The sequence below is a fragment of the Puma concolor genome, chromosome D2, assembly GCF_028749965.1.
Source record: "Puma concolor isolate L17-30 chromosome D2, mPumCon1.1.hap2, whole genome shotgun sequence".
In the NCBI taxonomy this organism is placed as follows: Eukaryota; Metazoa; Chordata; class Mammalia; order Carnivora; family Felidae; genus Puma; species Puma concolor.
In genome coordinates this window covers 40,152,632-40,165,745 of record NC_141677.1, presented here as the reverse complement: position 1 = coordinate 40,165,745, position 13,114 = coordinate 40,152,632, and the positions used below count along the sequence as shown (strand labels likewise).

Genomic DNA, 13,114 nt, shown 5'->3' with positions numbered 1-13,114 from the left:
CCTTCCTGAGGCAGGTGTGGAGGGTAGAGGCGTGCCCACAGCTGAGTGTGCCCTGAGAGCCGGTCTTTCCAGCCAGGCAGAGCCCGGGAGAGCCAGGAGGGCTGGCACGGGATGGGGACCCAAAGGCCCCGGGGCTCAGGGGATGGTCCTGCCTGGGAGGGGCTGGGGGCAGGAAAGGCTCTTACCTGGCTCTGGGATGTGTTGGTCACTCCCCAAACCGTGGTGACCACGGAGAGGGAGCCGGGAGGCTGGTTGGTGTTCTGCTGCCAAGGGACAGAGTCATAGGGGAACGACCCATCACTGCAGAGGGAGACAGAGGGGGGTTCTCTCAGGGGCCGCGTACACAGGAGGGCCCCGCCACTCCACCACGCTCCGCAGCTCCCAGCCCAGCCCAGCCCAGGTGACCCCCGTCTCAGCCAGCTCTAGACCCCCCAGCCCTGACAGGCTGTCCGACGCCGAACAGGTGACATCGCACGGTGACGGACCGTGCCAAGCGACCACCTCTCCCCGCATCGCTGGGGACACCCCCATGGCTGTCTGTCTCACCTTAGGCCACCGAAGTCCACAGGCCGCGCTGCGAGGAAGAAGAGAGAGCCGCAGGCCCAACCTGAGCTCCTCCTCCAACCACGCTCTGACATGAAGTGGTCCCTCCAGAAAGCTCTGGTTCCCCCACACCCGCTTCCCCTTGGAACTTCCCGGTCCCTTCTCAGAAAAGGCCGGAAGGGCCCCAGTCTTGAATTTCACCTCTTCCCCCTTCCTCCCGACCCTTCAGAGCAGGTTGGCCACACAGCCCTGCGGATCTGGACTTTGGCAGGAGTTTCCTTACGTCAGTCTCCTTCCCGACTCTGCATCACAGGTACAGGCCTGCCTGCCATGCTTCCTCCCCTGCTCCCAACCCCAGTCTCTCCTGCACATCCCTGCCAAGCTAATCTCCCTCCAACCCCCAAGACGCTCTGCGTGATCAAAGACCTTCCTTGGCTCTCAGTGTTTACAAGGCAAAGTCCAAACTCACACACTTCAGAGCGATTTACCCTGTCAGCTCATCAGCATATCCTGCCTCCCAGCTTGACTCCCAGCTCTCCTGGAGCAGCCGTACCCACGTCTCCCCAGTCTCGTCGCTAGGCCCAGAAGTACCCACTGTGTTTGGTGACATCTCCTGGGAAGCCCCTAAACACCAGAAGCAAGGACTTAACCTTAGGCCCAACACCCTGCCCTATACACAGTAAGTGCTCAATAATGGCTTCCTGTTAGTTGCTGCAAAGAGTGACTCCAGGGAGAGGGAGAGGGCTGTTGGAGTTACAGCATCGAGAACATGCCCGAGGCCCAGCCTTTATGAGTGCTGAGCCGGAGCTGTCTCTCCTCTGGAGCCTGTTCCGCTTGGACTCTGGCACCTCTCACCAGGAGAACATCACAGACACGGCCCCAGAAGGAGCAGAGAAACAGAGCACCCATATCTGCTTTAGTGGCCCCGCACAGCACCCCAACGGGCAGCAGTGAGGCCTGCCGGGTAGTGCTGCTGGGTACCAGGATGGGGGAAGGAGGCCTGGAGGAGGGTGGCGTGGTAGAAAGCGCCTCGTGCCTCTGCTGGGCTCGTGCCTTCGTCACAGGAAGTCGGCAGGAGGCAAAAGCTCTCACTCACTCCTGGAGAGCTTCTACCCCAGCTTAACAGGCCCTGGGGGTGCTGGGAGCCAGCCCAGAGGTCAGGACTTATAGGAAGGAGCCACAGTCCTGCATGACAAGCAGCCAGAGAGGAGCCGGGGGTCTGAGTCTCACGCCTGTTTCTTGCCAGGCCGAGCCCTCGGCAGTCAACACAGTCAAGGCACGCGGGGCCCTGCGGGGGCGGTCGGACTGGAGGGCAGGACCACGGCACTGTCTGCCCAGGCTTGCTCTTCCCCGGCCTCACACCCTCTTGCCCGGCCAGCCCCTGGCTTCCTTCCTATCTCTGCTCAGAAATCACCTCACTGGAGTGGCCGGCCCCAACCTCCTGGTCTCAGAGAAATCCTACCGCTCCCTTTTCCTCCTCTCCTGGCTTTTTTTTGGGGGGGCGGGGTACCCTGGATACAAGTCCTGTCCCTCCCTGGCTTGGGGGACAAGCTCCTCCCGCCTGTCTGCACTCAGTCCCCTCCTTTGTAAAACGGGCCTAAGAATGGTACTCCCCCACTCTCCTCTCAAGAGTTTTTAAGCTGTAGGTCATGAAACCCGAGCGGGTCAAGACATCAAACCAGCATGAGGGGAAAAAAGAGGGAATAAAACAGAAAGTAGTTAAGCATGAACACGTGGTCAGAATACATATTATTCCCTGAACTTAACGTCTTGATTTTATATACACGTATGAGTGCGTCCTGGGTCACAGCCGTTAATACGTGCTTTTACTCTGGGTCTCAGTCAAGGAAGATTGAGCAACACAGGCCTCGGTCGTGTCAGTCTGATGTGGCTCAGAGAGACGAACGCAGACAAAAAGGCTTTCTCAACTAGAAAGGGACACAGGCTGGAGCAATACTCGTGATTTCCAGGGGCAAACAGCAGGCCAAGAACCTGAAGGGGAGGAAATGTCCTCGGGAACCAGCCCTCCTGCCTGCTCCCTGCTCCTGCCGGGAGCATCGTGTCTGCATCATGTTTGATGATGGGGGGTGAGGCCGGGATGCACAGGCCAAAGGTGACAGACACCTCAAACTCTGCATCTGGGGTGGCCGAATGGGGACCTGGGTGCCCAGAGAGCTCGGGGTGGGGGGGGGCGCAGCAGCACAGGCAAGTAAGCAACGAGCCTGCTCGTCAGCACAGTTGGGCTAGACCCACCTCTCTGGCACAAGTCACAGAGGGCTGGGGTACCATCTGGTCGCGGGCCTGGCACACCACAGTCTCGAAGGGAGGCCCTGCAGGCGACAGTTTTAAACAACGGAGAGGAGACCCCTAGACACCAGCTGTCCTGTGAGGCTCATTCTAGGTGTGCAGGATTGAACACGGGACTCCCATCAGCTTAACAGAACACAAGGGTGAGCCTGTCTTCTCTCCCCAGTCCGCCTGCCCCACAAGCTGCCATCAACCCTCCAGGCTGATGGCCCATTCTGCCCGAGGTTCGTGTCCTTTGAGCACGCACTCGGCAGGCTCAGGAAGCAAAGCCCTCCGGGAGCCCCTGTAGCCCGGCAGGGCCCCGCCTGAAGCCTGGGCGGGGAGCCGGCAGCTGCTGTCTCACCGCCTCGGGTGGGGAGGCCCCGGCTCACCAGGATACTGCACAGGCCCACAAACAGGCTCCCAACTGCCCTGCAGCTCCGTGGGTGGGCCTTGTGGGCGGAAACCAGCTCCTTCCTGTTTCGTCCCCTCCACCCCAAAGCCGGTGAGAAGCGACTGGAACCATCGTTCCCAAACTGGGCATCCCACCGCCTGGCTGCAAGGTTCACCCCAGAACCCAGGCACATACCAGGAGCGCATGCGTGCGGAGGGGGACACGTATGTGTGCGTGCACATGAGCCCCGCTGACATGCTGCTGTGCACACGCGGGGGAAGAGACAGGCACACGCATGGAGGGGCGGTCTCGGGGACTTGTTCGCCCCCACTCGCACCTGCTGCAGAAGCAGAAGTGGCAGCCGCACCAACACGGCTGTGACTCATCTCCTGGGGAGACGGCTCCTGCTGTCGCAGTGAAGGCTCTCGCCCCCACAGGCCCATGGCAGTCAGCCCTGCCGACGCCTCTGCCCGGACTCAGACACCACCGCCAGGGGGGCTGCCCGGCTCAGGCTCCCTGAGCCCAAGGAGCAAGGACAAGCCAGGTTCCTGGGCCCTTCCAGTGTGGGAGGGGGCCCAGGGTGATGAAGAAGAGGCCTAGAAGGCCTGTGTAGGGCTGTGTAGTTCTGAGACTCTTCCTTCCTCCGGCAAATACTATTTAACCTGCAGATAAGTTCAGCCCAGGTCGGGAACCACTCTCTCCTCTTACCCATACCTGGTTGCAATTCAAAGGGAGGCCAGGGCCCCTGGAGCTAAGAGAATCCCACTGTTAGGAATCCTGCCTCCTTCTGTGCGCCCTCAATCCAGCACGGCCTGGTTTCATGCCACAGCTCCCCCCAGCTGCAGTCTAGCCCAGCCAAAACTGCCCTAAGAATCCAATCCACCCAGAGAGACAGCAGTCCCAGAAGCCACTTGGAATCTCAGCAGGGCTCTGCCTGCCAAAAGCTCCCTAATACGGGGACAGGCGCTTTCCCATCTCTGTGCCTCTTTCCGGTCTGGGATGCTGTATCCTCACCCTGAAAAAAATGCCACTCGTCCTTCCCAGGCTCCTCTTCCAAAGGCCACCTCCTCCAGGAAGCCCTTGCCGCATCCGCTGGCCTGAGCTCTACTTGTTCCTCGCATTCCTAGGGCCCGAGTGGGGGGCCCAAATGAGAGCCCTCCTGCCTTTTTCCTTCTGCCCCAGGAGTCCTGAGTTAGGCTACCTGTGCCTGGCATGATGTCTTCAAACCTACAGGGCTCAGAAAGCCTTTGCTAACCAGAGAGAAAGCCCACCTCTCCACACTCTCCTCAGAGGGATGCCTGAGAAGGGAAAACGGCGTCCATTCCTTAATTTCGATTGCTGACCACTCACAGTGCGTTTGTGACCCCACGGGCACCGGCACCCAGGAAGTGAGAGGTCCTGCCCTCTGGGGAGAGGGACAGAGAAGGGCTAATGAAGCAGCTCCTTACTCTCTTTATGCCTCAGTGTCCTCGTCTGTAAAATGGGGATACTAGTACTTCTCTCAGAAGGCTGTCACGAGGATTACACGAGCTCACACGTCTAAGGCACAATGGCCACATCTGGCATAACGCAGGCACCTAAAACTGCTGGCTGTTGCTGTCGTTGTTACGATTTATCGCGTGGCTTCTAGAAGCAAGGGACTGTGTGAAGGGGCTTTCACCCGAGAACACATTCCCTTTAACGTGGGCTCGGCAGATGCATCTCTTAGGAGCTGAGGCTCAAAGGGTCCCAGAGTTTGTCAAGGGCAAGACTGCCAGATGGGTCTGACCACGCCCCACTGTCTCGGGGAGCTAAGGATCGGGGAAGATGGCGCCTCCCTGCTGGAAGATGGTGATAACGTGAGGGCAGCACACGCTATGAGGGACATCTCGCAGTCCCTGAGAATTCCAAGGGGCACAGCTTCCTGAGGGTTCTCAGGGAAGCTGCCCAGCATGAAGGGACAGAGGGCCTGTAAAGTTTGGTCTGAGAGACAGGCTGCAGAGAAAACCCAAACAGTGACCCAGGAAAAAACACTCTATCCATCAAATCATTAGCTTTGGCCCGCACCAAGTATCCTGGCAGATATTCAGGGACTCCAACCAAACATTTCTGAGGGTAATACTCAAATGGCAGAGGGAGGCCCTGTGGTACAGAGGCTAAGTTTCTAGGCTCTAAACCTAGACTCTTTATAGGGTCAAACCTGGGTTCTGCTACCAACAATTTGTATCAACTTGAACTTAAGTCAGCTCAACTTCCTCATCTGTAAAATGGGACGAACGCTCTCCTAAGATGAAACATACTAATACAAGTTCGGCACAGTGCCTGGCACAGAGTCCCTGCTAAATTGTACATACGCTCTCCTCTCTGTTTCTCCAGCCTGACTGCATGTAGGTAGGCACCCATGTTTACTTGCTGATACAATGATAGTGCTTAGAAGTTCTGCAGAAATGCTATCGATGAGAGGGAGTGTTATCATCATTCCTGTTCGTTTTCTGAGCCTCTGGGGCTTTGCTTCAGTGTCCCTCTGCCTTCCTGTTCCTAGTGAACTCCTACCTATACTTCAAAGCCCAGCCTGGATACTCCCCCCTTTTGTGATTCTCTTAAGCAGAAGCAAGGACGTTTTCCTCTATTCCCTCAGCTCTTTTTGTCACATGAAAGAGCTTTTCACGCTGCAGTTATAGTAGATGATTTACATGTCTGTTTGGCAGCTCCATGGGCACTGACTGATGTTTGCTAAATGTGAGAAAATGAGTAAAGCCCAGCAAGAGGGAGTGATGATTCCTGGCTCCCGGGTACCTCCTGTGGCAGTGTCTACACAGACATTCATGGAGGGAAGAGGAGGGGAGGGCTGAGTTATTTCTTCCCTCGCATTTCTAACAGCCACTTTATTTGGGAGAAATAACGAATTCCTATTAAGGGTATTGTCAGACCCTAATTAATTTCCCTGATCTGGCTATATTGGTCCCGTCTCCATGCAAGGCTGTAGAGTTACCATTAATGAAACACCAAGCCAGTGAGGAGCTGAAGCTCCCACCCTCTTTAATTTAGGGGGACCATTAACACTGCTCTCTATCATCACAACGACTCGGGCCGCTTCCTTTCCTCCCTGCGGTGAAACATAGAGGGAAATGCGTCGCTAACTGCATATTACAGGGTTTTAAATTTTATCAATAGGAAGGAGGAAAGGAAAAGATCCTGTATCTTAGCAATCTGGAACCGATGGAGCAGGATTTATGGGTCCTTCAATCCCCCTTTCATTTCTTTCTTTTTCTTTCTTTCTTTTTTCTTTCTTCTTTCTTTCTTTCTTTCTTTCTTTCTTTCTTTCTTTCTTTCTTTCTTTTTCTTTCCTTGCTTTTCTTTCTTTCTTTCTTTCTTTCTTTCTTTCTTTCTCTCTCTCTCTCTCTCTCTCTCTCTCTTTCTTTCTTTCCTTGCTTGCTTTCCTTGCTTTCTTACTTTCTTCCTCGCTTTCTCTGTCTTTTTTTAATTTTCTGGGGGCAAGAAGGGCCTGTTACCCTCTGAGCTTTGGGTACGGCTACACAAAAGCAGCTAACAATAAAGGCGGTGAAGGTAGTGTGATGTGACCAAGGAAAGGAGAACACCAGGGGTCAGCTCTGAATGACCCCTTCTTCGTCAGCTGACAAGAGTGAGAGCGCCAGAGTCTGCCGGCACCAAGCGGAGGGCTGGGGGAATAATGACTGGCCCGTGGGACATCTTGTGTGCCAGGCCCGGCGGCAAGCACGTTCCAAGTCCTGCACTGCTGTTATTCTAGTGCTACAGATGAGGAAACTGAGGCACAGAGAGGTTACAGAGCTGCCCAAAATTCCCCAGCTGGAAGACGCCAGGGCAGCAGCTCGCCTCCCGCAGCCTGGCTCAGGGCCTGTGCCCCAACCTGCCACACCGAGGGGAGCACGGGGGCCGCACCCAGGCACCTCTCTTCTGGGGGGCCGCAAACCCCTCTCCTGGAAGAAGGGCAGCACCCCTTGATTCCGGAGTGTTCCCCAGCTCTAGCGGGCTCTGGCTGTAATTAAACGAAGAGTGTAAACAAGATGTATTAGGCTTTTAATTACTTTTGCAGCACTGATTTGCATATGGACAATGTGCTAATCACAAATGGCTTTTTTAACCACTCATGAGCAAGAAGAAGGCAGAAACGTCTGCCGGCAACAAGTCCGGGCCGCTGCGGGGACTGTGAAGGGGTCCAGCTGCAGGACCGTGGGCCCGAGGCCCCGTGCCACCCTGGGCTGGCCTCTCCCGGCCCTCCTTCTCCCGCCCGAAGCTCTGCACATCCCTGTAAAGTGGAGAGCACACACCTACCTACAGCTCGCTCATCAGGACCAGACTCCAAGACGGCCCATTGACTGCTCCACAGACCACAAAGCCCTCCCCAAACGTGCGGGCACTCGACATTCCTCCTGACACTGTCACCCTCAGCAACTGCCACGGGGCTGCCATCGGCTGGCCCTTTCTGATGCCTGGGGCCTGCGTGGCAATGAGTGCCACCGTGTGCCTATCGGCTCGAGGGGTCACGGGCCCCAACTCCCAGCCTGGTGCCGTGGCACCAACCTCCATGTAACCTTTCCTCTAAATGTCCACGACGGGGCGTCTGGCTGGCTCAGTCGGTCAAGCGTCCGACTTCAGCTCAGGTCATGATCTCATGGTTTGTGGGTCTGAGTTCTACGTCAGGCTCTGCGCTGACAGCTCGGAGCCTGGAGCCTGCTTTGGGTTCTGTGTCTCCTTCTCTCTCTGCCCCTCTCCCACGTCAAAAATAAACAAACATTAAAACAAAAATGTAAATGGCTGTGACCATGCGACAGTCACACAGTTACCCAGAGAGAGCCTGGGGCTTCAGGCTTCCAAGGCTCCCTCACCCTTTTATTTACTTGTCCTCAGAGCCTACAGACAAAGACCCCTGAGTTTTCAAACAGCCACACATCTCAAACACCAAATCCTGGACATCACAGGGTCCTCAAGTTCACCTGGGTTAGGGTCTCCTTAATTATAAGGCAAGAGGGGCTTCTGTCCCCACATCACTCAATACACTTGTGGAGGAGGGTGGTCAGAAAAGTTTCCTTTCTGTGAAAATACTTGACTTTCTCTTCAACTTTCTTTCCTTCTGGTTTGGGAAATTACACGAGGACTTAAAAGGTGATGCCCCTCATGGGAATTTCCCGGGAAATTCATGAAGCTACGAGTAGAGACCAACCAGACTCGAATCACTGGCTCACAATGTGATCTCGGCCTCAGCCCTGCATCAGCAGGGATGTGGACCGGTCCTTGTTCAACTGATGACACTTCTTTCTGGTCTCAGCTGCCCTGCTACAGAATGGGGAATAGGGCAAGGTCTGGATCAGGGTTGGGTGAACAACCAGACAGCACCTCACTGATCTTGAATGGCCAGCAGCAGAGAGAAGGGCAGAGCACTGTGTGTGGTTCAATGCGGTGTGTTCATGGGCAAGTCACTGTCCTGCTCTGGGCCCACTTTCCCTTCTCGTCCTGACATTCAGGGCGGGAGGTGTCGTCCAGAATGTGCTACGTTAAGGAGGCCGCATTCCACGGAAGCAGCTGGTCATCCATCACTTCTCCCTGAAACCTTCCAGGGCACAGGGCTCTCCCATCTCTGAGAGGCTGCTGTTTTGCATTCTCTATCATTCTGTGAGCACATACAGAGAGCTGAACCAGTGGTGGTACAGGTGGCAGGGCACTGGGTACCAGCCAGCAGCTCTTCGGCCCACTGAGGGAAAGCCAGTTCAAACTCCTAGAAGGCACCTGCCCAGCTCTCAGATCAAACCCTTGAAGACCAAGGCCCATGTCGTCTGGGCAGCCTCTTGACAGCCATTTTCCTCCTTTGGAACCCCAAGGCCAGGCCGACCTGTCACCGAACCCTAACCCTGCCTGGATCTGGCAGTTCCCAAGTTGCCTCACTGGTCTTACTTCCCCAGCTAGCGAGATGTAGCCCCTGGAGCACAGACATCCCTCATCTGGTGAATTCCAGGACGGGACATTCTCACGCCGGCAGCTCAGCACAGCAACAGCCTGGCAAAGGCCTGGCCGGGGTCCAGATCCATGGCGCCCCGTGGCCTGAACGGTCATGGCCAAGCAGGTCTGAGGCAGGCCTCTAAGCGGGGCTGCAGGGCCCTGGCCCAATTGGAGGGGGACAGGCTGGAAGGACAGGACGTGTGAGGCAACAAGAGGCAGGATGAGTCTGGCGGGGCAGAGTGGGAACAGACTAAAAGAAGGGTAAATGCGAGCTGGGTAGTTTAGGCTGCATTCAGCCCCAGCTAGTGCACAGCGGCTGGCAGCCGCTCAGACGGACAAGACCTGTGGCTTTTTGCTGAGCCAGGGTGAGGGGAGGAAGGCGGCCAGAGGTGGGTTTTGTCTCTCTAGAGCAGTGCTTCTTAGCCACAGGTGATACCCTCACCCCCAAGACTGTGTGAAGGTACTTTAGCACCGTGGGGGTGGGAGAGGGGGCAGTAGAAGAACCGAGTGGGCAGGGACCGAGATATTAAATGCCCTGCAAAGTCCCGCACGATGAAAAAACGCCCTGGCCCAAATGCCAACACAGTACCACCCACCAGGAAACACGCACAGAAGGGGGGCTGTCCTGAGTCTGAGTGGTCACAGGTCGGGCTGAGGGTGCGGTGAGGCAGTGGTGACGGGCTTGCCGTCCTATAAAGTGCTTCTGGCAGAGGCAGGGAACCATGTGTTGGGGCCGTCCTGTCTGGGCAGGGTGCTGGACCTAAGGAGCTCCCCTGTGGCTCTGAGAATCAACAGTCTCCAATTCAATTTGTGGAGTGTGGCCAGTGCCTGCTTCTGTGGCAGCACCTCAACGGTGTGAGCCAGGTCTCCTGCGGGGTGCTCTGGGCCGCGGGTGCCTCAGTCGGGCTGGGTCACCAACGGGAGCCTAGCTCTGACTGCAAATGCACCTCACCCGGAAACGCGCTCGTTGGCGGGACCCGCAGAGGAAAAGCAGACAGCATGGCGGGTCTGTTGCTCAGCCGGTAGAGCACTGGGCGAGAGCGTGCCCAGCTCAGCAAGGGACCTGCGGAATACTTAGCCACAGAACTTGCGGGGCCTGAGCCCACGCTCCTTCTGAGGCCAGTGCAGGGCGGACCGGCCAGTTCCTCAGTGCCTGATGGCCTCCGCCACACCATTCGCACCTGTGTCCCTGCGCTTCTGGTGGCCCCACCCCTGTGCTAACAGCCCAGCCTCACTCGGTTCCTGCGTGGTCGGCCTGGGCTGGCTCTGGCCCCATCCATCTGCCGGTGGGACCATCAGCTCTGTGACGTTCTCGAGCCCCTTCTGGGCCCCGGGGTGTCTCCGGGTTTGCCCAACACCTCGCTCAGGAAAAGGGGGAAGACCCTGGGCTCAGGATGGTTACCTTTCAGCCCAGAGTCTAGAACCTCAAGAAGAGACGGCCCTCCACTGAAGGGACAAAGCAGTTAGGCTGGGTAAGACCAGTGCTTGCAGCCTCCGTTGTCACGCTGGAGAAACGGCGCTCACCCACATGGATTTAAAGAACAGCGGCATTTGAGAAAACAGGGAATATCCTCACGGCTGCTCAGAGGTCCCCACCCCAGTCCTGCCACCTGAGGGGCTCTTCCAAGGGCACGTCGGGGCCTGAGGGCTGGCTGCCTAGCGCCCACCCCTGGAGGCACGTGCCCACTCACCTGTGCGACAGAGTGGGTTTCATGGAGCTCATGGAGTTGAGGGGAGGCTGCATGGGGAGTTTCCCGGGGGCGTCGCTCTGGCGGCTCTTCTGATGTCGGAGAAGCAGCAGGCGGCCGAGCTCCTCGCACCAGGAGGACAGCAGGGCTACGAGGAAGGACAGGATGGTCAGCGGGCCCCGCGGCCACCTCCTCCTGCCACGCCCACACCCCCGTCGCGGGCCCACACTGGGTGCTCCCACCTTCGTGTGACACTGGGAGAGCCACTAAGCCTCCTCACCTGTACAGCGGGACTAACACCCCAAAGGAAGGGCTAAAAGGCTCCTGATGCTGGAGGAGGGCAGCAGAGGGGGGCACATTTCAAAGGCTACCACTTTGAGAAGGACAAGCCCAGAGGCGGCAAAGAGGAGAGACCGGACATGATGGAGGGGATGTCAGGGGTCACACCCCCGAAGCAAGGGAGGGAGCCACGCACAGACCCTGTGTGGGGCGAGCTTAGGAAGGGCCTGCCGGCCCACCCCCAGACTTCTCAGCGAAGCCTCTGGACAAGCAGCCCGACATGGCTTCTCCCAGGCTGGGCAAACTTCACAAGGCATCCAGAGCCTTCCTGGAGCCTAGTGAGGATCCCAGGAGTGCCTGCAGGGTCCTCCCCGGAAGAACTCCCCGCAGAAGTGCCCATCCTTCCAGTCAGCCCAGCGGCTGGCCCCGGTGTGCTGGGCACCCACGCTTTGGAGAACGAAGGATTTCTAGGGCAGAGGGCGGCCCACGGGTGGGGGCTAAGCTAGAGCGTGTGAGGGGGCAGCAAGGGCAGAAGCACAGGAGGACCCTCCACGCCCAGGCTTAGAGACATTAAACACCGAGAGAAAAGCAGCTGAAGTTAACGGGGTGCTGGGGAATCATCTTCCACCGGCCTGAGGTAACCACCAGGGGCCAAAAGCAGCTTAGGCTCAGTCTGTCTGGCCAGGCCTTCCAAAGAGCATGAGGGAGTCTGGAAGGCCGGGCTGTCACCCCCTTGCCGTGTGAACCCACGGAGCTCGGAGACCCTCTCTGGGCCTCCGTTTGCTTGCAGAGGAAGAGGGATAACGACTCCTGCCCTGCCTTCCTCCCAGGGCTGTGGTGAGGGGTAGATGGGAAAACTGCTGAGACGATTGCGTGGGAGCAAAAAAAGGTGACCACACCCTGGCCCCCTCCTGCCATGAGTACTTCAGCCGGACTGGTCTGTCTGATGGCTACGGAAGTAGTCAGCCTTCGGAACCAGGACGGCTCAGCTCAGCCACTTGGCTGGGTGCAGAGCCCGCTCCGTCATTTCCAGGCTCTCCCATCTAGATGCTGTACAACATGCTTCCGCGCCCTTCTGTTCAAATCTGCCCTGCATGATCCAGAATGCCAGCTGTTATCCCCATTCTACAGATGAGCAGACTGAGCTCAGGCGGGTGAAGTCCCTCGCTCACACTAACCACGCCTAGACGGGCAGAGGCACAGATGGTGTGTCCCCTGCCCCACACCCCAGTGGGGAAGCCCAAGCCTGAACCAAAATGTGGGGGAGCGGATGAAACCCTTCAGGAGGCAGACACCAAGTGGCTGTGGTCTCCAGCCCTGCCAGTTCAGTGAGGAACCCCTCAGGCCACGTGCAAATCATGCCCGTTGCCAAATTCAGCTGGCACTGGGTGGGGGGGGGGGGAACAACCTTGAGGCACAAAGCCCTGCCTGGAGGGGTTGCACAGGTCTGTCGCTTCAAACTGCCCAGACCCCGGGGAGAGAGCCCCATTAGCCCGAAAACCCTAAAGGCAGGGCCAGGGACCCCCTGAAGTCATGTCACACTCTGCCCCTTCTTGTGGCCCGCGTAAACTTGATCAGTAGTGGGGGGCTAGGGGTTCTTTCCCGCTCCTCCCCAGGCGGGCAGGGGCCAAGGGCCAGCCACTAGGACCAGCCGGAGAACCCTGCCCATGCCGTCCTGCTGAGGCTGCCCGGGAGCAAGGTCCACCGGTTACCAGGGACCTGCTGGGGGCTCAAGGACAAGAGAAGGGCAGCGGTTCTTGCAGGGAACGGGGCGGGGTGGTGACGGGCCCTCCCGGCTTGCTGGGTTTGTCTGCTCTGCTGGTGCAGGGCCCGAAGACACCCGGTCAAGGAGGAAAGTGTGGGCTGAAAAGCAGCCTGTGCCCTCGGCCAGGAGAGCACCTGTTTCTGCCTCCAGGAGGGGCTGCTGGGGGGGGGGGGGGGCGGGGCAGCTAGGTCTTAAGAGATATGT

At 57.7% G+C, this 13,114-nt stretch overlaps 1 protein-coding gene across 7 annotated transcripts in view; it reads right to left on the bottom strand.

Annotated features, from left to right (window-relative positions):
- The window catches only part of ZMIZ1 (zinc finger MIZ-type containing 1), a 231,956-nt gene that overhangs the window by 23,004 nt on the left and 195,838 nt on the right, over window positions 1-13,114 (bottom strand). For all 7 annotated transcript variants that reach the window (XM_086680113.1, XM_086680109.1, XM_086680112.1 and 4 more), the window contains 2 exons: window positions 10,870-11,014; window positions 186-300 (listed from right to left, as the gene is read on the bottom strand). In XM_086680113.1, coding sequence (XP_086536239.1) covers window positions 186-300; window positions 10,870-11,014 — 260 coding nt within the window. The remainder of the gene's footprint in view (window positions 1-185; window positions 301-10,869; window positions 11,015-13,114) is intronic.